Raw genomic sequence first — 25,129 nt, forward strand, 5'->3', positions numbered from 1 at the left:
AATTAGAATATTTTTTGTAACTAGTGACCAAAATTGATGAACGTTCACTGTGACAGCAAACACTCATCTTTAGTACTCGGTCGATAGTTAACTTTCCCCTGGCGGCAAATTCAAAATTTAAAAACAATGAAATTAAACATCCACAATTATCAATTAATTTGTTATATTGCCTTCTTTATTGTGTCATATCAGAACGCCCCGTTACTTTGGGCATTTTCTTATTTGTAGAATCCTCCAATTCCTTGGCTTTATAATAATGTGGTGCGACTTCTAACAGCCATTTACTTTCAATTTCAATCACTTGTCGCATATATTCCTTGGAAGTAAACACCAACTCATGGTAGAGGACCCAGCGTGGCAGCTCTTCGAACAGCGATGAATTCGGATGAATCATTACAGTCTGATTGTGTTTAATGGTCTTGTAGTGTCCACCCTTGGAGAGGCGTGCCACATGATAGAAGTAACCAGACGTGGCTGCTTTTCTCACATTAATCGTCTCTGGCAGGCAACTGACCATGTCGATTTCCACCCGCTGCATTAGGCCAGCCAGTTGCTCGCGTACATCTCTTGCCCGTTTCATGGAGCGGTATTGAATAAAATTCTCATAACACCATTGCGTACTATAGTCTGTCTCAGCCCATTGATTGTAGACCTGAAGCAGACTCAAATGATCGCCATGCATATGATTGAAATTCTTGCGGGCTGTGTCGGCATGAATAATTTTATCTTTTGGCCTATAGAAAATGGCACTATTCACCGACAACATGGCTGCAATGGTAACCATTTCCTCAGAGCATTTGTACCTGCAAAGATTAAGAAAATTAAAACATATTCTAGATTTTTATTGTTTCTTAATAAATATACAAACTTTTCGCTGGCCAGTAACATTTTACCCATCATGGGATCCACAGGAAACTCGGCCATACGTCTGCCCAATTTGGTCAGTTCTCCATGATGATTTAAAGCACCCAAGGCATAAAGTTGTTCCAAAGCCAGTACCAATGTCTCATGTGGTGGTGGATCAAGAAAGTCAAAATGTATTAGATCATTGATGCCCAAGGCCTTAAGCATAAGAACAGCGTTGCCGAGATTAATGCGCTGTATTTCGGGCACTGTGTTATCCTCCAGTTCATGCTTATAGGCCCAAGCTGTATATAGACGAAAGCATTTGCCTGGCGCTGTGCGTCCTGCTCGACCAGCTCGCTGATTGGCAGAGGCCTTTGAAATGGGCACAACCATTAGGGATTCCATGCCAGTGCGTGAATTAAAATTATTTTGTTTTGCAAAACCGGGATCGATGACATAGATAATGTTATCTATGGTCAGCGACGTTTCGGCTATGTTCGTGGCCAAAATGACTTTACGGGCATTTGGTGGAGTGGGCTCAAAAATTTTCGCCTGCATATCGCTGGGTAAATTGGCATAGACGGGCACAACTACCAGTTCGCGTATTTTAGAGCCCAACCGTTTCACACGATCCTGCAGAACCTCCTGACACGTTTCGATCTCATCCTGACCGGTAAGGAACACCAAAATATCACCTAATGGCTGAGTGGCATGAATTTGCAATACCGACACACAACAGGCATCAATGTAATCAGCTTCCGGTGCTTTGGTATAAAAGATATCGACAGGATAACGCCTGCCAGGTATTCGAAATATGGGAGCATCATCGAAAAAAGCTGAAAATTTGTCCGCATCCAAGGTGGCACTGGAAATGAGTAGTTTCAATTCTGGCCTAAATCTGGCTATGTCTTTGACTAGACCAAAAAGGATATCTGTATGCAGAGTTCTCTCGTGAGCCTCATCAATGATCATTACACTATAAGAACCCAAATCGGGTTCTGAGAGAAATTCACGATGTAATGTACCATCCGTCATATACTTCAATATGGTACGATCCGATGTGCAATCCTCAAAACGTATGCTATACCCTACTTCATTGCCCAGTTTTACGCCCATTTCTTCGGCCACACGAGCAGCCACAGACATGGCAGCCACTCGACGTGGCTGGGTGCAACCAATCATCTTTTTATCCTTTGTGAAACCAGCTTCTACCAAATACTGTGGTACTTGGGTGGTTTTTCCTGAACCAGTTTCGCCTTCAATAATAAGAACCTGATGCTCTTTAACGGCTGCTATCAGATCATCTTTGAAAGGATACACGGGCAACGAGCGTTTTGTCTCATCCAGCGTCATACGTTTACGTTCCTTCTCTGTCAACTCAGGCTGTCGACTGGATGACGACGACTTTTCCCTATTGCCATCTAGGGTTAGAGCCTGAATAAAGTCAATTTGATCATCCAGCAGCAATTCATATTCGTCCTGGGCCTTAGAATCCTTGTTCGAACCATAATGAGAACCCAAAGCGGAGGCCAACAACTCGGCTTCCCATTTCTTTTGCTCTGAATTTGGTTGTTTCTCATAGTCATCAACTTCCACGTATTCCGCTAAAGAATAAAACAAAAATTACAATAATTAGTTTGTGTTTAATGGGTAGCAAAGAATTAACCCTACATTTTTCACCCTTTTTCAGATCCTGGGGCATGCGATAACGTTGCACGCGCTCCAATTCTCTGGCCTTCTCATGTTCCTTGGCTATATTCAGCAATTGCTTCTTATAATGACGCTCTTCCTTCTCCCGTTTCGTCAACCTGTTGAATATAAGCGAAAACTATAGTATCTAGACTCAGTTATCGCTGTTTTTCTTCTTCTTTCACTTACACACTCTCTTCGAAGAGATATTCATCATCTAAGATATCCGCCTCCAGTTCGGCCACTTTGTCATCTTTGCGCTTCTCTAGATACTGACGACGTGACTTGATTCGCAAATGAGGAACTATTTTATCCCGATCCTCGTGCTCCAGTTTTAGTCGTTTGGTAGCTTCTTCAATTGCCTTGCGTCCGCCGGTAGATTCTACCACCTTGCGGGTTCGCTCCTCATCGCGTTGCTTCAGACGATTGGCGAACTCATCTCGTTCCCGCAAATCCTTAAGACGCGACTCCTCTTCACTATCCGGCTCCGATTCGCTGCTACTTCCATTGGCCGTTCGTTTGCGATTATTACTAGACATTCTGCTTTTAGTTGTAAATGTTTATATTTTTTTATTTGTTATTGTTTATCCACCGATATACCCATGTTATCGGAATATGAAATTTATTGATATGCCGTATTTGGATTTTTATCGCCTATCGGAGCAAAATTGCGATTTGTTATCGACTGTTATCAAAACCAAAACAAAACAATGTCGCGCCAGCTAAGTTTTAATCCACGAACAGAATATGAATTAATTGAGTATCCTGGAAAGGTGGTGGACACCGAGAAGATGATGGCCACCTTGGGTGGACCAGTTAATATATCGAAGGTAACTAAGTGACTGTAATTACTTCGGAAATCACAAAAATCGTACTCTCCCGATTAGGTATTGGGCGATGAAGTCAAACGCTTGCATCTAAGGTTTCATCCGGACAATCCATACAACAAGCCCGTCTTTGGTGATTGCATAGATAAGACGGGAATACTTCTGTCCATTACAGTGAGACGCCATAAGAAGAACAAGCAGCTTCCACCCAAGTATATTGTCCGCGTACTGGGCCACTGCAGCCGCAGTTTTACCTTTGAATGTAAGCATGGAATTGAAGGCTAATGATTTGGTTGGCTTTAAAACAATTGCCTTAGCTCTATGTGACTTTCAGTATTTACCATTGTGGTCCACGCCAAAGAGTGAAAATGCCATTGCGGCCATGGAATTGACCTATGCCCTGGATGAAGTACAACCCAAGCATGTAACTGATTTGGATTATTTCAAGTGAGATTCAACAAAGTCAAATGGAAATAAGTCATTATCATTTTTGCTTCTTACAGACGTCCTCAGTCACAATTGCTTTGCCTGCCTGAACTTTTTGCCCGTGTGGATATTGTTCATTCGGGCAATTATCGCTTGGATGATAGCTCTGAAGATGGTCTGCATGAAGTCCTTGGTGTTAATACCATATCGAACTATGAGAATCACGATGCTGTCTCATTTAATATGCTAGACACTTTTCCCACTCAGCCAGATGCTCAGATCCTTAAGCGACTCAAGATCAAATATGTTTCGGATGAGCAATTCGCTCGGGTTAAAAAACTCTTTGATGATTGCCCCATTTGGACACGCATAGCTCTGCTATATGAGTCTGGTGTCCGCCATGACAAGCTAAAGTGTATAATTCCTTCGTTGGCTTACTATTTCAACAATGGCCCGTGGCGTACACTCTATGTACGTTACGGCTATGATCCTCGCAAGGATTTCAAGAGTCGTTTGTATCAGACTTTTGATTTTCGTTTACGTTTTGGTTCCGGTGTCTCGGAGTTCGTTTATTCCCGAAAATATGCTAAACAGAAAAAACTTGCCGCCATGGCAAATTCCTCATCTGCCTCGGCGGAAGATGCCATCAAATATGACCTAGTCCAAAATATTGATTATCCATATTTCGATGAGCATAAGTTACCTCGTTCCAGGCAATGTATGTTACGCTATTGTGATGTTCGTTTGCCAAAAATTCAGGATATGATCGAAAAAATACCCACTCCTTTGACTGGTGCCGTTTGCAATGAGCGTACTGGATGGCTACCACCAAGTTTTGATGCTCAAGTCCGACAAATTGTCTGCACAACAATAAGTGAACTATTGCGGAATCATTATCGCAAAGAACATTTAACTGCCGAAGTTGAGGCAGTGCCACAGGAAGGCGAGGAAGACGACTATGCAGAAGATGGTGAAGAGGAGATACAGGAAGAGGATATAGAAATGGATGAGACACAAGCCATGAATACTACCGAAACGGATGCCTATGCGGACAAGGATTGTGAAATTGAACAAATATTTCATAATATGACAAGCTGAGGGAATATTTTATTGTTAGCATTTATAGTTAAAATAAAAGAAGACGGGCTCGAAGTTTTTATAAATCTAATTAAATTTTGAAAAAATTATAAAATTTATATTGTTCGAAACAATCTTTTTTATATAAACTCAGTCAATTGTCATTAAGCATAGGCTCTGCCCTGTTTTATTGTGTGATTTTAGTTAGAAACGATTATACAAACAAGTGCATAAATTTGAGGATTTCGTAAAACATTTAGTAAGCCGTTCCTCTTCTTGCCCATCTTAGGGTTTGCATCTGTCCAGGAAACGAGGATATAGACAAACATCACGAATGTGATACCGATTGAGTAGCCAGCAAATGAAACGCTCCAAGCCCAGACCATAGCCACCATGTGGCATTGAACCGTAAACACGCTGATCGGTATACCAATAGTATGGCTTTGGATCAATACCTTCACGTTCATACCCCTTAAGTAGTTCCTCCGAGTTCCAAATCCTCATTGAGCCTCCGACAATTTCACCAACATTTGGTAGCAGGACATCTACACTTTCGGTTAGACGTTGATCCTCAGGACAGCGTGACATATAGAAGGATTTAATTTCGACTGGAAAGCGACACAGCATAATGGGTTCATTTATAGTATCGGTCATTTTACGCTCAGGTGCCTCCGGGATATCTTCTCCGAATTCATAGAATGTGCCATCGTCCTTAGTGACATTGTTCTCCTTCAACCATTTAATGGCATCGGAATAGTTCATGCGACGGAATGGTTTCTTTGGCACCTTAAAGTCTGGGTTTAGTTCATAAACCAAATGACCCCATGGTGACTTGAGTACACGATCGACAACATCACAAACCAGATCCTCCAAACGATCCAAAAGATCATCGAAACTAATGAAGGGACATTCAGCCTCAACATGGGTGTACTCGGCCAAATGGCGGCGCGTACGACTTTGTTCGGCTCGATAGCTCTGAGCAATGCAAAACACATCACCCAAAGCTGGGAGACATGTCTCCAAATACAGCTGCGAACTCTGCGTCAGATAGGCCTCTTCGCCAAAGTATTGAAGTTTAAACAGAGTGGATCCACCCTCAACTTGGGTCTGCACCAAAGTTGGAGGGGTCACTTCATTGTAATCTCTGCCAAGATAGTGGGCACGGAATGCCTGCAACACCACTGAACGCATTTTCAATACATTCGATGTGTTCTCGCCACGAATCATAATATGCCTCTGATCCAGCTGCACATCCGGTTGAGCTTCCTCGTTGAGTATGGCATCAGCACCGCCAGCAGGGGCCAAACCAACTAATTCCCAGTAATCCACACTCATTTCATGACCACCTGGAGCAGTTTTACCCTCTGGGACAAGCTTTAAGGTACCATAAAGCACCACGGAGCTTTCCGTTGTCAATGTCAGTGCCTCATAGGTCTGACAAAGCAAGTCATTCAAAACGCACTGCAGGAACCCAGTTCCATCTCTCAAAGTGATGAAAATCAATGCCTTGCCCTGACGTCGCAGACGATGAACCCAGCCATAGATTTTCACTCGTTCTCCACGATGTGCGACACCTTCCACAATGCGCACTTTCTTGGCCACTGGCCATGCGGGATCCTCTTGGATTTTCACTTTCTTTGCCTCTTCAAGGTTCTGTTGGCGCTTCTCGGCATCTCCAGCCTCACGCTGCAATTTCTCGGCATTCTTGTGACCCTCACGTACAAAGAGTTTCTGAATTTTCTTCAATTGCGACTTAGCTGCCGGCTCATATGTCTCTTTTGCATCGGGATCCTTGCTGTCCACATAGATGGTGGGGAAGGGCTCCTTTCCAGCATGACGCATCGCCTGGAGGATGGTCTTAAAAGGCTTGGCCTCACTGCCCTCGCCCGTCTCATCATTGCCACGCTTCTCCGAAGTGAAGATGGCACCTAGAAATGCACAAACACACACACACATACATTTAATGCATTGCACATTCAAATACATGTACATAAATACTACATATAGAAATTGATCGATACTTTGACAACGTGGACGGCGCCGGCATGGCACATGGTACTCATTCCTGCCACTTGTTTCCATATTTAATAAGACATTTTCCACTTACTTATTGTTAATTCCGACAGCTGCTCCGTGGGCATCTTGTTCTGAATGATGATTCAACTTCTTTTGACAGATTTTCTCTCCGAAACGCGACTTAAAATTGCATTAGTTTCCAGAATAGAGATGGGAAAAACATCAATGTCACTATCGATATGTATATCGATGTTTTTTGTTTTGCCTCCCCAAATCATGGTCGAATCCAAGGGGACACGGGGCAGGGGGTTCTGACTCGCTCCCAAAAGTTTCAAAATTTCAGATGCTTTCAGATATGTTTTCCTGAATAAAATTAAAATTAAGTAAAAGTTCAGTGAGTTAACTCAGGGCCGAGTACAGTGGACCCTCGGTTGACGAACAAAATTCATCTTGTCCGTTAAGCGAAACTTTTTTCACCAAAAAATTGTTCGTTATCAAAGTGCTTGATACCCGAGGCGATCGTTAACCGAAGGTCCACTGTATATCTCAAGATTAACAGTTAACCCTACTTCCTTGTTTGAAAACCCCCCTTAGTTCCTTGTTAGGGTCATAAATGATACTTTTTAATTTAAATAATAAAAATTGGTATATATTCAGTTTTTAGTTGTGTTTTTTTTATGTTTTAGTTATTGCCTTTACAATCAGTGCACAATCAGTGCACGAACATTACTCGCTTCGGCGATAGGGCTTTTTTATGTCAGATGGCAATTCTGTCCACATCCTGTTTATTAATACCTGATGGCAATACTGTCTCTTTTGTCAGTTTCAAAAAAACCTCAAAAAATTATTTCTGGTTGGTCATTGTGGAATGAATACACGTGGTACGCTACGAAGTTGCACTGATGTACATATGTACATATGTATGTACATTAATATTATGAATGAACTAAAATACATATGTATATTTCTAAATAGATCACAACAATACATTAATATGCAGGATAATATACCCACATTTAAGTGTGTCCTTGTTGGCGATGGCGGAACCGGAAAAACGGCCTTCGTGAAGCGACACATAAGTGGGGAATTTGAAAACAAATATGTGGCCACATTGGGTGTGGTAGTTCACCCGTTAATGTTCAACACAAATCGTGGACCCATACGCTTTAATGTTTGGGATACTGCATGACAGGAAAAATTTGGCGGTTTACGTGACGGATATTACATTCAGGCCCAATGTGCCATTATTTTATTTGATGTCACATCGCGTGTTACCTACAAGAATGTACCGAACTGGCATCGGGATTTGGTTCGTATGTGTACGGACTTACCCATTGTATTGTGCGGCAATAAGGTGGACATCAAGGATAGAAAAGTAAAAAGCAAAAACATTGTGTTCTATCGAAAGAAGAATTTGCAGTATTATGACATTTCGGCCAAATCGAATTATAATTTCGCAAAACCATTCCTTTGGCTAGCTCGCATTTTGGTCGGTGATCGCAATTTGGGATTTCTTGCCATGCCAGCTCTTTTGCCGCCCGAGGTACATATCGATGATGTATGGGCCCAGCGCATGGAGCGCGAATTGGTGGATGCTGCGTCCATGCCCATTCCTGAGGAAGACGACGATCTCTAGTCGCAACACTAATTCTTTGTAAACATTTACTTACTAACAGTTTGATCAGCATCGATAGATGCCTGTATTTTGTTCTTAATGGAAAAGTTAAAAGTGAATAACGAAATATAATTTACACTGTTAGAAATAACTGTTTGGCGTTTATATTATGTTAAGTTAAAAGCTTTGTTAAGATCATTTGTGAATCGATTCCTTGCTAAAATACACATTAAAAAAAAAAAAAAAAAAAAAAAAAAAAAAATAACGAAAAATAATGCACATATAATGATATATAAAAAAATATTATACCTTCTACGAAATACCTTTTTTTTCTCGTTTTTCTAAAGTTTCAATTTATACAAAAAATGTTTACATACAAAACGACGGCCACAAATTTATGACTTTTTTCTTTGACTTTAGTTCGTATTTTCTCGGCTCCTAAGTAAAATAATGAAACGTCTGTAATATTCAGATGATGAACTTCTAAGTTTATTCGGTTTTTTCCACAGGTGCATTTGAACAAAGAAAACTCAGATTTTGGGTGGGCATATTGTTAAGATGTTGTTGCTAAAGTCTGAAAAATTTCACACAAATTTTTAATTTAGCCCCAACTCTTGATTTGGAGCCAACTGCAAATCTGAATTTTTTATTTTGCGACACTAACTTGTACTAAAGTACGTTTTTCCTTGGACTACGAAAGAAAGTAAATTGAATTTACCGTCGAATGACATGTTGTTCATTAAAACCGGATAAAAATTAGATAGTTCAATAAGGGACATTTTAAGGAAAACTGCTCTTCTATTTTCCATCTCTTTCTTTTCATGCGTATGACCCTTCCGAAGGCCGCTGTTTAGATTGGCAATTTATACAAAAAATGTTCCCATATGTAGGTATATCCCAACAAAGACAACTGGACGCTCCAAAAAAGAAGATATTTTTGAATTATAGTTGACACCGCATTAAAAAGCAGTATTTATGATATTAAATTTATTACATTTCCAATTTTGTGCTTCCAAAAACCTTTAACCTAAACTAATTTTACTATATTTAAAATAAAGTCTGAATCTGTTTATACCTAAACATATTTATTAATAAGGCTTAATGACTTACAACATTTTATGAAACACAGCAATAATTTGTTATTCTATTAGTTTAGTACTAATTCTATTGATTTTTTTATAATTTCATTCCATGAAAATCAGACTTATTCTGTATTATTTTTGGCAGCTTTGAATTTCAATCATTATTTTAACATGTTTTTTCTATTTATCAATATTAGTCTTTTTTCCCTTTCCTTTTTAAAAAGGTCACAATTCTATGCCCATTTTTAAATGGCAAATGGAATTGTCCATTCTTTTTAAAAAGGTTACAAATCTTTTCTTATTTATAAATGCAAAATAGATTTGTCAATTCATTTAGTGTAAACTTAAAAATAGTTATGGTAATTAAATTATGGATAAGTTATTTTCCTCTTTTTCTTTTCTCCCTCCCTGTTCCTCTCTCTCTCTCTCTCGCTGGGGAATATGGTGAAAATGATTAGGCATCTTTGGTAGCTTGTTCATAGAGTTAAAGATACTTTCTGAGAAGTAAAAAGTATTATAGATTATAGAATTGTTCCACTTGCGGTTTCCCAATGACATATGTGTAAGTATATGATCAAATTGATAGATCAAATGTTTGCGGCTGGGCTGCTAGCATGGCAACGACATAGTTCTCTTAAAGTCATAGATAGTTTTTTAAAATATTAAATGTTATAGATGAATAGTTTCTCTCCCGGTTTTCCAATAATATGATCATATTGATTAGGCAAATTTGGCGGCTCGGTTAGCATGGTATCTATAGATTGCTCATAGAGATATAGATAGTGTTTGAGATCATCGTCCGTATAAAACTAAGAAATTAGAAATATATTAGTCACATGTCAATAAATATTTAGTGGAGCTCAAAATGTAAGTTATTTCTAGTAAATTTTGGTGCGCATTCTTAATATAAGAATATTAACTTTTTAGTGTTTTATAATAAGTAGATTTAAAATGATTCTGTTAATGAAAGTTTAACGTTAAATTAGTTGTGTTATTTATGAGATTAGTGTCTATTGAGACCAGGGATTAGTACAATTAGTCCTTCATAATGACCAACTTATACTGATACCTTTTTTACCTATCAATTCCTTGACCTATTATTGCTGCAGTAAATTGAAAAGAATATATATATTTGGTAAAGTGTAAATAGGGCGGGGTGGATAGTGTAGGTGGGTTGGTTTTTGCGAAAGGGCTACGGACCAGGAACAGACGGTACCTGGAGAAAGCAACGACCCACAAAGGATATACGACGCATATCATGTACGGCCTGGTAGACATGTTGATAGGAGACACTCTCACATTTTAGGACAATGTCACGCACATCGATAAAATCATGCTGGCATTGCTGATAGAATTCCGGAAACTATATTTAATGGAAATATAGATTTAGTCACATCATGAGAGAATAGGAAATCTATACTCACATAATTGCTGGTAAATTGCTTTTGAAAAAAGCGATCAATAAATTGTAGTTCCATCACGCGATCGCTAAAATCGTACAAAGTACGAACCACTTCTTGATCAACTTGACTCAATGGATTGAGAAACGGTTTCAATGGACTATCCAGTTCAGATGATGATGTAGACTGTTTTCGTAGTTGATTAACTCGAGGATTACCTGGCTGTGGTGGAATGGTTGCCGACTTCCATTGACTAGTTTCAGCAAGGTAATCTATGTTGCTTGCATCCTTTTTCTGGTCCTTCTGTAGCGGTTGATATGTGCCAGTTCGTAAATATGTTCCATTGGCATCTACATTACGTTGAGTTTCTTCAGAATCCTCGACCATGGTATACAGATAATTGAGATTTAAAGTGCATTTCGGCTCGACTGATGTCAAATCACAAGTATCAGTGAATTTCTCTGTGACATTAGTATTTTGAGGTGTACTAAAAGCACTCGGCCCCTGGCCATAATTCATCGATGTTAATGGTCCTACAGATCCAACGCCAACATTACACTCACTGCTATCATTATTATGGGTTTTCAATGTGTTGTTGCTGGCCATGGTGTTGCCAAAGCAATTCTTTTGTTTCTGCAGTAAATCATCGAGATTGACGAATGATTTGATGATCATTTCAACCAGCGATAGAGTGCCCAACTGCCAGCAATCAAAGGTTGTCATAAAGCCACGTGGCAACTCGTCCTTGATTTTATTTAATCCTTCCGGTGTATTGTAGACATATCCTTTGAGTATGACCCAAGCATTCACAATGCGTGTAAAGACAAAAATGAAATCCTTTACAGCCCAGGCAATACCCTGCGAGTTAATATTCGGCAATACTCCATCTGGACGAAGTAGATCCTGTTTCAAACGGGCGCACAAAGTGTCTATCTTCTTGAAGCACGGACGATTACAATGGGCATTTGCCAAACGTTCGGCTATCTCGCTACCTTGCAACGATATTCTCGTTATGTCATGGAGACGTTGCGGAAGTAGAATCACTTCCGAATTACGCCTAAGTCCTTGATTAATTGCCGATGCATGCGGACCATCCCCACCGCCGCATTGAACATAGTTCTGGCTAGACTCGTCGGCACTAAAATCAAATGTTGTTTTTAAATCAAATTCAAATGGCTTATATCGTAATTCTTACTTTTGAAAGGACATGTTATAACCGGAGCTATTCATTTGTGTAGTCGGTTTAATTGACGGGAGCTCTTTTGGTGGAAAATCCACTTGAGTGGCTGCATCACAAATTCGCTTTACTGAAGTCTGAGTCTGGGTGGCCGTATACTGCTTTGGCGGAGGTCCTTGATACGGTGGTTGGTAATTTGATGGCATAAAGCCAGTCATGTTGCATGACGAAGACCTAGATGAATATATCTGACCCTGACCGTAAGAATTCATCGAAGCTAATGGGAAGGGGTAATTTTAGAACAGCTCCTATTGGGTTTTCTAAGACAACTTACCGGAGCTTGCTGCATAATATTGAGCACCCGGCATTGGTACGTAGGTCATGTAGCCAGGTCCGGTTTGTGATGGCGGTGGCCCAGTCCCTGTGGGATTAGGATGACCGTGATTTTGACCAGGTAAATATGGGTATGGCCTACCGCCGCTGCCGCCTCCTGGAACGAAAACCGTTGCAAGTGGGCCCATCGACCAGGAACTTTGCGACACGTGCTCTTGGACAATGACATCAGTTACCATACGATTGCGATCCAAATAGGTTTGCTGATACATGGATTGCTGGCGCATTGATTGTGTAGCCACTGTGGGCAACTGGAAAACTGGTATGCCATTCATTTTCGATAAAATGTGACGCAAACGGCAAAGGAATGGCCGCTAGAAAATCTCTAGTCGAAAAAATCTGCAGAGAAAAAGCTGTTCGAGCAAGATTTTTAGACGATTAGCATTTTTAATTCATTAATTTGTAGTATCCATCGAGAGCTTCGAATGAGTTAATGTCATTTGGACTTAACATATGACTGACAACCACATACGTACACAAAACAGCTGCTTCAAAAGATGCACTTCAAAATCTGTACGCTTCAAAAGAAACTTTTATTTTTCAGAGTTTCCTAAGTTGTTTCCTAGCTGTCAATTTTCCGTTACATAGCACAATAGGTATGTTTCACAGTACTTTTCAAGTATTTTCCCCAGTATTTTTAAACTATTGATGTTAAGCAACACTCGACTCAGCCCTTAGCACTTTCGACTCAGCCCTTAGCACTTCAACTTAGGCCTTAGCACTGCGTCGATAGGTACGATATCGCGGGGGAGGTTTGACGGACTATCGATTGTTTTGCATCCCTGTTGCTGTTAAATTTTGATAACAGGTAAAAATGGAGACAACAAATTTTGCCGACCAAATTGCAAATGGCAAGAATCGAACCAATGTGCGGTGTCAGTTTTGCAATAGTTTTATGCTAAAAGCCCAGGAGGGTAGCTACAGGGAGAAGGAGGTAAGTTCGGCTTCTCCACGCCTCTCGCCGCCACGCTTTGGGAGATCAATCACAAAACGAACCCATCTGCATTACTCTTTCCAGGCAGATATTCCGCTCATGCAGCAGAAAAAGGATCGAACAGCTGACACACTAAACACAGAGCCACTAAAGTACTTTTGGCTGGTGGAGGACATGATGTCATTTGAAAATATTGGCTTTTCCCACAGCATCGATGGAAAGAAATTCCTGGTCTGTGCCGATTGCGAACGTGGCCCTGTGGGTTACCATGAGTTGAGCACAAGGCACTGTTACTTGGCCCTTAATCGAGTGGTGCATAAGGATGTCTAAGTATTACTTACGGAGAATTACTGTAGCTGTGTATACTCAAATCATGTCCAGACTAAGGGAAAATATATACATTTACTTCATTTAATTAATTAGTTACATATATTTGTTGCAGACAAGAATATAAGAATTTAATTTGTTTATTATTTTGTTGAATTCATATTTATTGTTTTTCATTTGAAACATTTTACAATTTTATTGCTTTTTATAAATATTGCATTATTTAGAGGAGATTCTTAACTAAAAACAAAAACTTGTTCACTACTTTTCAACCTAAAAAAGTGTATGTATGTATGTTTGTTTGTTGTGTGTATGTATTTTGTGGAGTTGTGCTCCATTAATGTCTATATGGTGTCTATTGATTTGCTAATTGTCTAGTTTAAGGGATACCATTTGAATAGGTGCCAGGTTCCAGGTTTATCTTTCACAATGATCTCTCTCTCTTTGGCAGTTGGAGTGCATTTTAGATATATGGGTATGTCGGGGGAAATGGGCGTGGTTATCATAATCGCTTGGCCTCTGGCGATGTCTTCTTAAGCATTCTCACTTCTGCTAATTACACTAAGATTTGTTTTTTAAAAATTTCGTTTTTATATTTTGTTTCGTTTAGTTTATATAAATTGTTTTTAGATTTTCTGTTAAAGATTATATTAGCGGTTGGTTTTTAATTTCTTGTGCTTTTAAGTCGTATGAAAATAAAAAGTAGATTAACTTAGGCAAAGTGTTGTTAACATTTAAAGTTTCTATAATTCTTTATTTATTTATTATTTTTATTTCTTTCAATTTTTTGCATTTGATGGGCCACCTTCAAATTGTTAAATACTTTCAACTGCGGTAGGTTTTAGTTCATGTTTATTTGTTTTTTTTTTTTCAATACTTTAGTTTCAAAAATTCACATTATAGTCAATAGGTTTTTGTTTTTATGGATTCTGATGCTGGCCAATTATTATATACAATTAAAATTTAAAGAGAAATCTCTTTTTGTTTCATGTAAAGCTTTTAACGATTTTCTTTGTTTAGAAAAACTATTTGGATCAGAGCTGAAAACGGAATATTTTTAATAATTATATGAAAGAAAGGTTTTTGCATTTTTCTAAACAACTTGCTTACCATGCCTTAAAGCAGCACTGAGATTGGTTCGGATGGATTAACGAAACTGAGTTACAGAAGACTGCACTAAAACCTTTACTTTTTTTGAGCGGGGGAGCGGTTGGGGTGTAAAACAAAACCAAAAAACAAAACTGAAACATCTCTTCTTTTTGTCTTGGTTATTTAACGCTGCAATAGCCATTTGCCGGCAAATAGAGCTGCCAATAGAGTCACCAGACCCATGGTGGAGGCTTGCAAGGCACCGGCTCCATTACAATTGTCCGTATCACAGGAGCAGACCACCTGACGGCCACCAAAACCGGCACGCTGATAACAATAATTGGTCGAGGTTTGATTCTGGAAACCGCAAGTACGTATCACACGGCTATCTGGTGGCACTGCAAAGAGAATATTGATCTTCAATTGTTTGGATCATTTAGGACGCAATTAATGACGAGATACTTACGCGAGTTAACGGAGAACTCAATTATCTGAGTAATCTTACGGCAGTAGGATGGTATACCCTTACCGCGTGTCGAGTAATCTTCTTGGCAATCCTTGAGCAGATTATCAGGTGGTATATCCAATGCACAATTTGCATCTTTGTGGCTATTGCAGACAAAGCACTTGATAGCCTCACCTGTAGAAGCAAAAAGCAAAAATTGTTGATAAACAGTCTAGACAGCTTCTGGAATAAGTACATTAATTCTTTTGTACTTAAAAGAGTATCCTGGTCAACAAAGTTAAATTTTTTTCCTGATTTTACACTAGTTTACAGACTTCAAAAAAATATATCTTGTTAATGAATTTTTCGAAATAAAAGTCGTAGGTATTTTTAAGGGAAAAAATAACAAAAAACTAAAAAACTATTCGGCAGATTGTTTGAAAATTAAAACAAATACTCTTCAAAAAAATAAAGAGTATATGCAATTTATATCCCTTCCGTCATTCTACATTCATCATTATACATTAACTCAAAGTATCAATATCGGCCAGATAGAACCACTGTAGCCTATTGAATTTGGCAAAATAAAAAATATCATGTGTATTACTATTAAATAACGAGAGACAAAAGAGACTTTAAAGTAAAAACAGATAATTTTTTTTAGATTTTTTTTTAAATCCTGTTTGTATTCGGAATGTGTAAAGTGGCAAATGTATGAAGCATAAGAAACGGACTTGACCCTATGTAAAGAAGTTACATTTAATGAGAAATGATCATAATCGTTTACCTAATTGACCAAAAACCTTCTCAACTTCTCAACGGTTTAGAAATTTTCCATGTCTAGCATATGCTTAACCTTAATTGTTTAACAAAAACTGAATTAGATGATATGAGTAGTGTAAACAAATATAAGCATATGTATATATGTATGTATGTATGGATATATAAGTCTGATTGGTGGCGTTGCCTTAGCTAAATTGAATTTAAGGTCGTGCGCGACACGAGATTCGCATTATTTAATTTTCCCCCGAAATGTGAATACAAAATATTCTGCTTCTTTTTCATTTCATGTTTCTCTTGCTTTCTGTCTCCTCCTATTTAGAGTGGGGGTCTTCTTTCCACCATTATTCCCAGCGGATTATGCAATTTATATGCGCTTTTGCGTCACTAGAAGTGAACCAGAAAACAAACAAAAATGGCACACAAATGGCAAATGACCAGTGATGGATGGCTAGCGACGCCTCCATTAGTGACCGCCTGTGAAGCTCTTTGGGAAGTGCTTGTTAATTAAACGCGAATCTGTGAATGTAAGTCCGTGAATCCATCTTCAAAGTACTCTGACTTCAAGAAAAGATTTGGGTTACATAATGGAAAGAAGCATTTTGAATGCATTGTGTGATGAAACAATAGATGCCAAAAATATATATACATTTAACACACATCAAGGAGGTAAGAATTCTTCTTTTAAAAAAAGATTTTCAACATTAATAGCAATCGAAATTGACAAAAAATTTCGTCTTGGCTCGTGGGAAATTCCTGCTTTATATTTATTTTACATATTAAACATAATATTATATATTATATCTTTGAGGATTAAGCTTAGAAAAACAAATAATTTAAAATGTGTGTTCCATTTGTTCCTATTGTTCCTATTCTTGGTTCCTATTGTAAGACCAATGCTGCTGATTTCTAAATTGTTACTACATTATCTAAAAACTTTTTGAAGTAAAATATAATTCGATTTTTTTTGGTTTGACTCTTTGAAAGCGCTTCAATTTTCAAAGGATAATCGTCTTGCCATTACTTGGCTGTATAACCAAATCTTAAATCCTGCCCTGATTGTCATTATAATTACAACGCAAGCTTCATCTAAGACCAACTGCAGATGATGCTATCAAACACATTTGATGTTGTGTTGTTGTTAATGTTGTTAACCTGTTAATATTTTTAAGTCCGCTTTTGGTTTTAAGAAGAAAAAGAAAGACATGCATTAATCTTAAAATCTTAATAATTGTTTTATAAAAAAGGGAACCCATAAATATTACATGTTTTTAGGTTTGATATAGAATTTTCAATTACAGAGTTAGGATCATCCGAATTATTCTTATAATTTTACAAATATTCAAAGATTACCAAGTAAATTGATATAATATTCAAGTCGTTTTAGAATTGGAAATTAAAATTGAAATATTTGTAAGACACTAAAAAAAATTGACTTTTTTTTTATGGTCTTCCTACAATATGGATTAAAACAAATTTGTTTTGTAAAGTGAAAAAATTCAAAAAGAAGTTAACAGATATTGGGTGCTTGTTAAATAATTGCAAAAAAATGCATTAAAATAATATAATAATAATATTTAGTTTCAGAGCTGAAAATAGTTTTGAAATAACTTTGTAAATTCATACGGATAAATGCAATGTTGTACCTCTTGGTTAGCCTAGTCTCTTATAAAAACAGTTTGTTACTTTATTTACAATTAGTCATTGTCAATTAAGGTTCGTTAAAATATACACAAATGGCTATAGTATACAATGATTTTCCTGACTGTTATATTACATTGAATATCTATCGAGATTTGAGTTAAAATTGAGTTTGGGCCAGGGGCGTTATGACTATATTATTGAGTGATATCATTTAGTGAAGTTTTTCTATTCTTTATATAAGTGCGTCAAGTTGGCGTCTTGAAGGCGTTTTTTCTCCTTTTCTTTTATTTTGTGTATTATGGGAACGGGGCGCGATTGGACCCCCGGGCTGTTAGCCAAATAGAGTGCGCATGTCCTACATTTTCCAAAAAAAAGAAGAAAAGAAACACATACATACATAAATACAAACCCATACTATTAGTACATACATAAAAGTTCACCCAGTTTATTGAAAAAGGAAGAAGATTCAATTGAATTTTCCTTTAAATGGCCTCTACAAAAGTTAACATATTAGCTCAATGAAAGGTCAAAGGACATTCAAATATGTAGTCCCCATTCTGTATCAAGTGCAGTTATATCTCATATATATCTATATCTAATAATATCTATACATATTAAATGCAAATAATATATTCTCTCTCTCCATTTGAATGGGGTGGAAACGTGCAAAAAACAAAAAGGCGCCACGTCTGCCGCCGGTTTTTGAGTCAGGAGGGCACTCCGCCCCTACACCTCCCCACAACCATTTGCACTCCAGCAAACGTCCTCAAAGCGCGCATTATGTAATCTCGCAATCAGGATTTTGATACTTCCGCCTTGACAGGCGAAGATTAGGCTTTCATTTTAGTAGTTTACCTTGCTGCACAGCCACTGCCAGAATCAGAGCACTAATCACATAAATGTACTGCATTTTCTATAAATTTATTTAGATTTACTTAATTTGCGGATTATCAATTTTCTTGATTTTTATTTTTTTTTTATTTTTTGAATGGCACACACAATTCGTTTTTTTCGCCTATTCTTGTTTTATTTTAGATTTCGCTTTAACTCAATTGAATGCGGCGCGCTCAAACGACAAACACGAATTGAATGCCGAGTGCTCGGATTTCGATTCAGAGTGTATATTCAAAGTATTATCTCAATTGTGCAAAAAAATCCAACAATAGACAGCACCACAGCACACGGCAGGCGAACAGTATATGGAACATACATATAACGATGACAACTGATGGCCCAACGAAAACCGACTGGAGCTGACTGGAGATGATGTTGGAACACACACAGGGGCTGGAGCAATCAGATTACTATCTATTCAAGACAGACAGAGAGAGAGACATAGAGAGAGAGAGCTTTTGAGTGTGCTTACTGTGAAAAGCTTTGGGTCCTTTTGACTCGATAGATTACATTTTTTTGAGCCAAGGATTCAAACAAAGTTTCCAAACCTGAAAAACCACATTTTATACCTTTATATTCATTCAGACATTTAATTGACAAATCCCACACATCAAATGGCCAATCCTCATAAATATGGATCATAATAGTCATGTATAGTGTATAGTTGTATAGTGAAATCTGTCTAACGTTTTAATTAAGCTTAATCGCAAGTTTCCTCTTTCAGAACATCATCAGCAAAAGAATCACAAATCTGTTTCACTAAATCACTGACCAATTGAATTTAGTGTCTTGCCATTTTTGTCGATCTTTTTCGCTTTTGTATGTCAATCTTCTCGCTCAATTGATATCATTATCAGTTTCATTAAGGTCTATAAATAGACACAAGAAATTTAAACTCTTTTGGATTTGCCCTAAGACGACACTGGCGGACTTGAAATTTCATCTAGAGGGGGACTTTAAAATACGAATAGATTCAGTATCTTCTATCTCATAAATTAATCTATCATAACCAGTCATGAAATGTCATTTTTAAGAAAATTATTCGCAAAGTAGTTTTCAAATAAATTTCTCAGTCCAACTTCAATTCGTTAGCTTTTTAGTTCATTTGTGATATTTGCATACCTAATTTTTCAATTCTAAAATGATTCGCAAATGAAACTGTTTTATACTTGATAAATATTCAAAAACGAGACTATTTCTAAATAATATTTTAAAATTCACACTAAATTAGTCAATAAATAGCAAAGAACTTTTTATAATAAAAACTATTAATGATCAAAACAATAATCCTTAAAAAATGATTAAATGTATTTAAGTTTTAGGAAAAAATTTGGGTGAATACAATTATAAAACTAATCAACTAACTGAACTATAAATTTGGTTTCCCTTTAACTATCTGACAGTATTGTCTTGTGCCTTAATTTAAGTTCCAAAACTAAATTTAGTTATTCTTTATATAAATTCTTTTTATACCCTTGCAGAGGGTATTATAAAATTGGTCAGATGTTTGTAACGCACAGAAGGAGACGTTTCCGACCCCATAAAGTATATATATTCTTGATCAGCATGAGAAGCTGAGTTGATATAGCCATGTCCATCTGTCCGTCCGTCTGTGCGTATGCGTTTTACTCAGCCGTCTTAAGAGCTATCGGTCTGAAATTTTGTTTCGGGGTTTTTTATTACTCGGGAAAAATAAAGTATGAAATTTATAACGATCGGACCACTATATCATATAGCTCTAGAAGAACTAGAAGAAACATTTTCATAAAAATCGGAGTATGCTATGAAATTTACATATGTGATAATATTGGATATAAAACCCCAGATCTCAAAATTTGAATGTGATCGGATAAATATAACACACACAAACGCAACGCTACATGAACTGTATGTGTATGCGTGCGTTGCTTTGCTTTGGGAATAAGGGAAGAAGAAGAACAAATTGTAAAATAGAGAGTAAAATTGTTTTGTTTGTATATTGTAACTTTGTATATATAAACTTCGGCATAGCCGATGTTAGCTTCTTTGATTTTTTTCGTTTTGTTTGATATCCCATTTTTCCTTAGAACAACGCCTCTGCTCAGGGTTAAAGTGCGACATAATCAGAATCTGGACAAACATAAGCAGTAACAAATTGCTTAAATTTAAATAACATTGGGCATAGGCAGAGTGTTTATGTAGGTCTAGATTCAGACATGGAAGGCAGAGAAATTTCTCTTTAAACATTTTACTAATTGCGATTAAGACCTACGCTGAAATCTTATAAATTGGTACAGGGCTGTTCCAACAGCAGAACGCGGTTCTCTTGATTGTTAATTATATATGTATTATTGAAAAACCTATTAACCTATAAACGTGTGTTTACACTGCAATTTCATTTTTCACTTCACTACTAAAAACTGGGGCCCTCGCAGAGGGTAGCAGCCCTGAATGAGAAATCAAACGTATTTGGAAATGATCAACTACTTTACATGGAATAATTCACAATGTTTATAGATGAATTGTGGATCTCTCCGTCTAGATCTTGAAGTTTCCAAGCTGAGCCTATAAGATTGTTTCAATATCAGTTTATATTAACACCAAAACGCTTTTAGCTTTTGGATTACCCCTCGTCAGTAGTTATAATAGAATAAAGTTTTTTGGACTAATGTTCATAAAAACGTTTATTTCCTAGTTATTTGGACTTTTAAAGAACTGCTTGAAATTAAAATCATAATTTTCTTACAACTAGCCCCATTATAATTTAAACAATCCCTCCCAGCACTGTGGCGCTCCTTATATCGCTTTCTTTTTGCGCTTGGGTGCAGAGCGTCGCTTGCTAAACTTGTCAACTTGACTGACCATCAGGGGATCGTTGCTACGTCGCTCAAACGCTGCTTTGGCAGCTGAAGTCCTTGGCTGCTTGGCAACTGGAGCAGATCTAGGATACGAACCTATTACACGTTTTAAAGCCTTGGGCACAATGTATTCGGGAACATCAGACAGATGAGATTGCACTTTAATGGTGCGCGACGGTTTGTCATGCCTCAGAGCCTGCAGATCACGTTTGTTTTCCTCAAAGAAACCCTTAAGCTTCTCGCAATTAAGAATTTCGGATTTGATTTCTCGCATTCGATAGTCATGGACAGCTACACGAGTGGCTGCTCGCCAGCAATCCTGGGCACGATACCGAAAACTTTCTATTTCGTCCATTTTGAATTGATAGTTCTTTATGATCTGCTCATCGTCAGCTTGGGCAGCAAAGGTGGAGCGTAGTTTATTTTCGACAGCCTCGTTAACTGGTCCTTCCTTGATACTGACCAGAGATAGAACAGAGCCCTTGTTATTACCTCGAGCAGTGCGTCCAGCTCGATGTATATAGGAGGTGACATCGCGGGGAAAATCAAAATTGATTACATTATTGACACATTGAAAGTCAATGCCACGCGAGGAACTGGATTCGTGATCGCTGCGAGATGAAGATTTACCGCCAGGCTTCTCCAAATAATGCTCATCGGAAGCAATGATAATATCGTAGGAGCCCTTGTTAAATTGACTTATGGTATGGATACGTATATTTGCTGGCAATTCTGAATTTAAGACACAGGCTCGAATGCCAATCTGCTCTAAAAATAGTCGAACCCTGTGGAATAGAAAGACAAATCAAGTTAAAGCTTATAAAGTGGAATAATTTAGATAGTTGACCACTTTTTGGATGAATGGCTACCATCAGCGAGAAGATTAGTAACTGGTCATTCGTGGGCCAACGGTTGCCCGCTGCCCACTCTCTTTACAAAAAGCAAATCGTCATGTGGCATACATTCCATTTATACAAACATCTAGTTTACTTTTTTCATCTACTTACTTGTAGCACCGATCCACGTTGTTTACAAAGATGATGCTCTTTCCGCGTACAAGACGTAGTTTTAGCAGAGCGTAGAGAATGGCGGGCTTATCGTTCTCTTCGGCCAGGATTCGCTGATGCGTCAATTGATCTTGTGGTACTAGTTCGGGCTCCTCCAATTTTAATGTTACTGGATTTTTAAGACACAAACCCTTCATACGGACCACATCATCGGTGATGGTGGCCGAAACAAGTACTGCTTGGTATATGGGTGGCAAATGCTTGATTAATTTCTTGAAATCCTTCTCATATCCAAAGGCAAAAATTAAATCTGCCTCGTCGACCACAAGAGTTTCGATATGCTTGAGATCGACCACTCCACCGGCCTCAGCATGAGCCAGAATCTTCGATGGAGTTGAGACTACAATGTCGGGCCGTTCGGACAGTGCATGACGTTGAGTCACTGCATCATTGGAGCTGCCGGCAATATCAGCCACTCGCACCACTTTGCCGCACGATTCGGCTAGTTTTTCAATGACCAAGCGAGACTGACGACACAGCTCTTTAGTCGGTGCCAGCACTAGGGCACTAACACACTGCTCGCTTGCATTCAACTTTGAGTTGAGAATCTTTTGGATGAGGGGCAGGGCATATGTAGCCGTTTTTCCCGATCCAGTGCGAGCACGTACAACCACATCTTTTCCTTCAAGAAGCAGGGGAATAGCTGTGGATTGGATCAATGTTGGTTGATGCCATCCTAAATAGGCAACAGCCTGCGAAATGGAAAATTACAGTTACACATTGATCAGGAAGATCTGCCCGTAAGTACATACCTTCAGGATACGCTGGTCCAGCTCCAGTTCATGAAACTGTAGCGTTTTATTTGCCTGTGTCTGGCTCATGGCCTAAATAAGGAAAATGCGTGGTGTGGAAAAAACACACGCGCTTTCACAGGAAGGCAACAACAACAAAAAGGAAATATCGATAGCAAAATTCCGATAAATAAAGAGAGCGGAACCAGAACTTCGCCTCGGCTTCGCTTGAAATAATAATATATAGAACATCTAAAATTTAAATAATTGCATGAAAAAAACTTAGTTTCAAGAACTTTTATAGAAATATTTTGAACTAATTTTTAATACATGAATAATAAATGTTCTTAGTTTACCGGTACCAGTTCATTTCTTAGTTGTTTGTACCCAGTTGGAACTAATTCACCATGAGTTTTTGTGAACTATTTATGATATTTCCAACTGGGGTGCCATGGTGAAAACTGAAGACCGACAAAAACCAAAACAAACCTGGTAAAACGTATAAAATAAACAAACTAAATAAAAGCGTGATCAATTGTCTAAAATTCGGTTTGAAGAAATTGTAAACTAGGAGTAACCTTTAAGTGACTGAGAGCGGTTATTTATTGTAAGAACCCGACACTTGGTTAAAATGCCAAAAGTAGTCTCCCGTAGTATTGTGTGTTCCGACACTAAAGATCAGGAGGAGTACAATGAAGAGAAGCCCCTCAACATATACTATTGCCTTTGCAGCAAAATGGCCTTGATATTGGGTAAGGAATGATATATATATATACATACATTTGTTGATAATTACTTTTAATTTCAACAGACTGCACATTGGACCAATTGCCATTGCGAGAAGTGGACAATGCTCGGGTGATTGATTCCAACGATCATGCGAATAAGTTGACTTATAATCCTCAGCCAAGAATGCTTTATATTCGCCGCAAAAACAGAGACAACAAAATAGAGAAACAATATCGTTACAAATGCCGAAATTGTAATTTACCGCTCTATTATCGTCATCAGCCGGATTCGCACGTTACCTTTGTCATGTTTAACGCCTTGATACGCAATAAAGGAGAACAGCCATTGGTTAAATTATTGGCAGCAGATGCCAAGGGCAACAAGACATCTAGTATGGTTTCGACAGCAGCTGCTGCTGTTGGCAATAGTGGAGAAGATTCGGGCATTGTGGATTCAAGTGGCAAGAAAGTAATGGTTACTCGGCACACGAAAAATATGGGTAAATTTAGTTCGGTCACAGTTTCCACCATTGATGAGGAAGAAGATGAAATTGAAGCGGTAAGTGAAAATCGTTTTATCCTTAATCTACGAAGATTATTAATCATTTTGTGTACTTTTTTAGCGGGAGATTGCTGATAGCTATGCGAACAATGCTCGCATTATTGAAAAACAACTACAGCGTAAAGGCGGCAAATTAAGTGATGTAGGAATCAAGGGTAAAACAGATGAAGCTCCTCCTCCACCAAAGAAACAACGTGGAACGCTGCTAGAACGCTAAAACTATCTTTATGATACTTTTACCAATTGTTGTCTAAGGCTAGTTATGTCTATAAGTATGTATAAATTAAAATTTCAAAATGGAAATCTAGTTTTATTAGAGCTCAGTATTTTTTATGTCAAGCAGAAGATGTTCCCATAAATCTGTTTAAAACTCAATTATTACAATGATCATATCACATGTAATAATTGACCCTAAAACAAATTCAAGATACATGAGTTAATTTAGGGATTGACTACTTTTCGTAAGCTTGGATTTTTAGCTAGAAAGCGCTTAAGACGTTGCCGCATTCGCTCGCCGAATTGCTCAGGGGTCGTAGAATCCTT

At 38.0% G+C, this 25,129-nt stretch overlaps 8 protein-coding genes, 1 non-coding gene and 1 pseudogene across 11 annotated transcripts; 4 read left to right on the top strand and 6 right to left on the bottom strand.

The window, feature by feature from the left end:
• Nucleotides 1–153: 153 nt before the first annotated feature.
• LOC6643935 (pre-mRNA-splicing factor ATP-dependent RNA helicase DHX16) lies at nt 154–3,143 on the bottom strand. Its single transcript, XM_002067008.3, has 4 exons — nt 2,725–3,143; nt 2,518–2,654; nt 869–2,450; nt 154–803 (listed from the first exon to the last, which is right to left on the bottom strand). The coding sequence occupies exons 1-4, from the start codon at nt 3,072–3,074 to the stop codon at nt 176–178; spliced, it is 2,697 nt and encodes an 898-aa protein (XP_002067044.1). The 5' UTR covers nt 3,075–3,143; the 3' UTR covers nt 154–175.
• Nucleotides 3,144–3,233: 90 nt separating this feature from the next.
• Nucleotides 3,234–4,996, top strand: LOC6643936 (general transcription factor 3C polypeptide 5). The gene is made up of 4 exons (XM_002067009.3): nt 3,234–3,365; nt 3,423–3,624; nt 3,680–3,809; nt 3,866–4,996. The coding sequence occupies exons 1-4, from the start codon at nt 3,246–3,248 to the stop codon at nt 4,884–4,886; spliced, it is 1,473 nt and encodes a 490-aa protein (XP_002067045.1). The 5' UTR covers nt 3,234–3,245; the 3' UTR covers nt 4,887–4,996.
• Nucleotides 4,997–5,023: 27 nt separating this feature from the next.
• LOC6643937 (asparagine--tRNA ligase, cytoplasmic) lies at nt 5,024–7,105 on the bottom strand. The gene is made up of 2 exons (XM_002067010.4): nt 6,973–7,105; nt 5,024–6,793 (listed from the first exon to the last, which is right to left on the bottom strand). The coding sequence occupies exons 1-2, from the start codon at nt 7,004–7,006 to the stop codon at nt 5,151–5,153; spliced, it is 1,677 nt and encodes a 558-aa protein (XP_002067046.1). The 5' UTR covers nt 7,007–7,105; the 3' UTR covers nt 5,024–5,150.
• A 759-nt stretch (nt 7,106–7,864) lies between these two features.
• Nucleotides 7,865–8,557, top strand: LOC6643938 (annotated as a pseudogene).
• A 1,037-nt stretch (nt 8,558–9,594) lies between these two features.
• Nucleotides 9,595–13,098, bottom strand: LOC6643939 (protein mitoshell). 3 transcript variants are annotated; one of them, XM_023176681.2, is made up of 7 exons: nt 13,025–13,098; nt 12,631–12,901; nt 12,490–12,576; nt 12,174–12,432; nt 11,003–12,116; nt 10,795–10,941; nt 9,595–10,387 (listed from the first exon to the last, which is right to left on the bottom strand). In XM_023176681.2, the coding sequence occupies exons 2-7, from the start codon at nt 12,821–12,823 to the stop codon at nt 10,241–10,243; spliced, it is 1,947 nt and encodes a 648-aa protein (XP_023032449.1). In that variant the 5' UTR covers nt 12,824–12,901; nt 13,025–13,098; the 3' UTR covers nt 9,595–10,240. The 3 variants fall into 3 exon arrangements, with proteins under 3 accessions (XP_023032449.1, XP_046866550.1, XP_002067048.2); XM_047010594.1 differs by having other exon boundaries at nt 12,490–12,901; XM_002067012.4 differs by lacking the exon at nt 13,025–13,098 and having other exon boundaries at nt 12,490–12,994.
• A 233-nt stretch (nt 13,099–13,331) lies between these two features.
• On the top strand, nt 13,332–13,897 carry LOC6643940 (guanine nucleotide exchange factor MSS4 homolog). Its single transcript, XM_002067013.4, has 2 exons — nt 13,332–13,482; nt 13,567–13,897. The coding sequence occupies exons 1-2, from the start codon at nt 13,363–13,365 to the stop codon at nt 13,810–13,812; spliced, it is 366 nt and encodes a 121-aa protein (XP_002067049.1). The 5' UTR covers nt 13,332–13,362; the 3' UTR covers nt 13,813–13,897.
• Nucleotides 13,898–14,644: 747 nt separating this feature from the next.
• LOC6644234 lies at nt 14,645–19,004 on the bottom strand. Its single transcript, XM_002067014.4, has 4 exons — nt 18,623–19,004; nt 15,365–15,538; nt 14,920–15,296; nt 14,645–14,849 (listed from the first exon to the last, which is right to left on the bottom strand). The coding sequence occupies exons 1-3, from the start codon at nt 18,675–18,677 to the stop codon at nt 15,082–15,084; spliced, it is 444 nt and encodes a 147-aa protein (XP_002067050.1). The 5' UTR covers nt 18,678–19,004; the 3' UTR covers nt 14,645–14,849; nt 14,920–15,081.
• Nucleotides 19,005–21,306: 2,302 nt separating this feature from the next.
• Nucleotides 21,307–23,455, bottom strand: LOC6644235 (probable ATP-dependent RNA helicase DDX56). Its single transcript, XM_002067015.4, has 3 exons — nt 23,318–23,455; nt 22,506–23,257; nt 21,307–22,283 (listed from the first exon to the last, which is right to left on the bottom strand). The coding sequence occupies exons 1-3, from the start codon at nt 23,384–23,386 to the stop codon at nt 21,437–21,439; spliced, it is 1,668 nt and encodes a 555-aa protein (XP_002067051.1). The 5' UTR covers nt 23,387–23,455; the 3' UTR covers nt 21,307–21,436.
• LOC111518858 lies at nt 22,366–22,456 on the bottom strand. The gene has a single exon (XR_002724122.1). It is a non-coding gene; the product is annotated as a small nucleolar RNA Z30a (small nucleolar RNA).
• Nucleotides 23,456–23,754: 299 nt separating the features above from the next.
• LOC6644236 (STING ER exit protein) lies at nt 23,755–24,833 on the top strand. Its single transcript, XM_002067016.3, has 3 exons — nt 23,755–24,048; nt 24,108–24,583; nt 24,648–24,833. The coding sequence occupies exons 1-3, from the start codon at nt 23,928–23,930 to the stop codon at nt 24,801–24,803; spliced, it is 753 nt and encodes a 250-aa protein (XP_002067052.1). The 5' UTR covers nt 23,755–23,927; the 3' UTR covers nt 24,804–24,833.
• Nucleotides 24,834–25,129: the final 296 nt, after the last annotated feature.

The sequence above is a fragment of the Drosophila willistoni genome, assembly GCF_018902025.1.
Source record: "Drosophila willistoni isolate 14030-0811.24 chromosome 2R unlocalized genomic scaffold, UCI_dwil_1.1 Seg167, whole genome shotgun sequence".
NCBI lineage: Eukaryota > Metazoa > Arthropoda > Insecta > Diptera > Drosophilidae > Drosophila > Drosophila willistoni.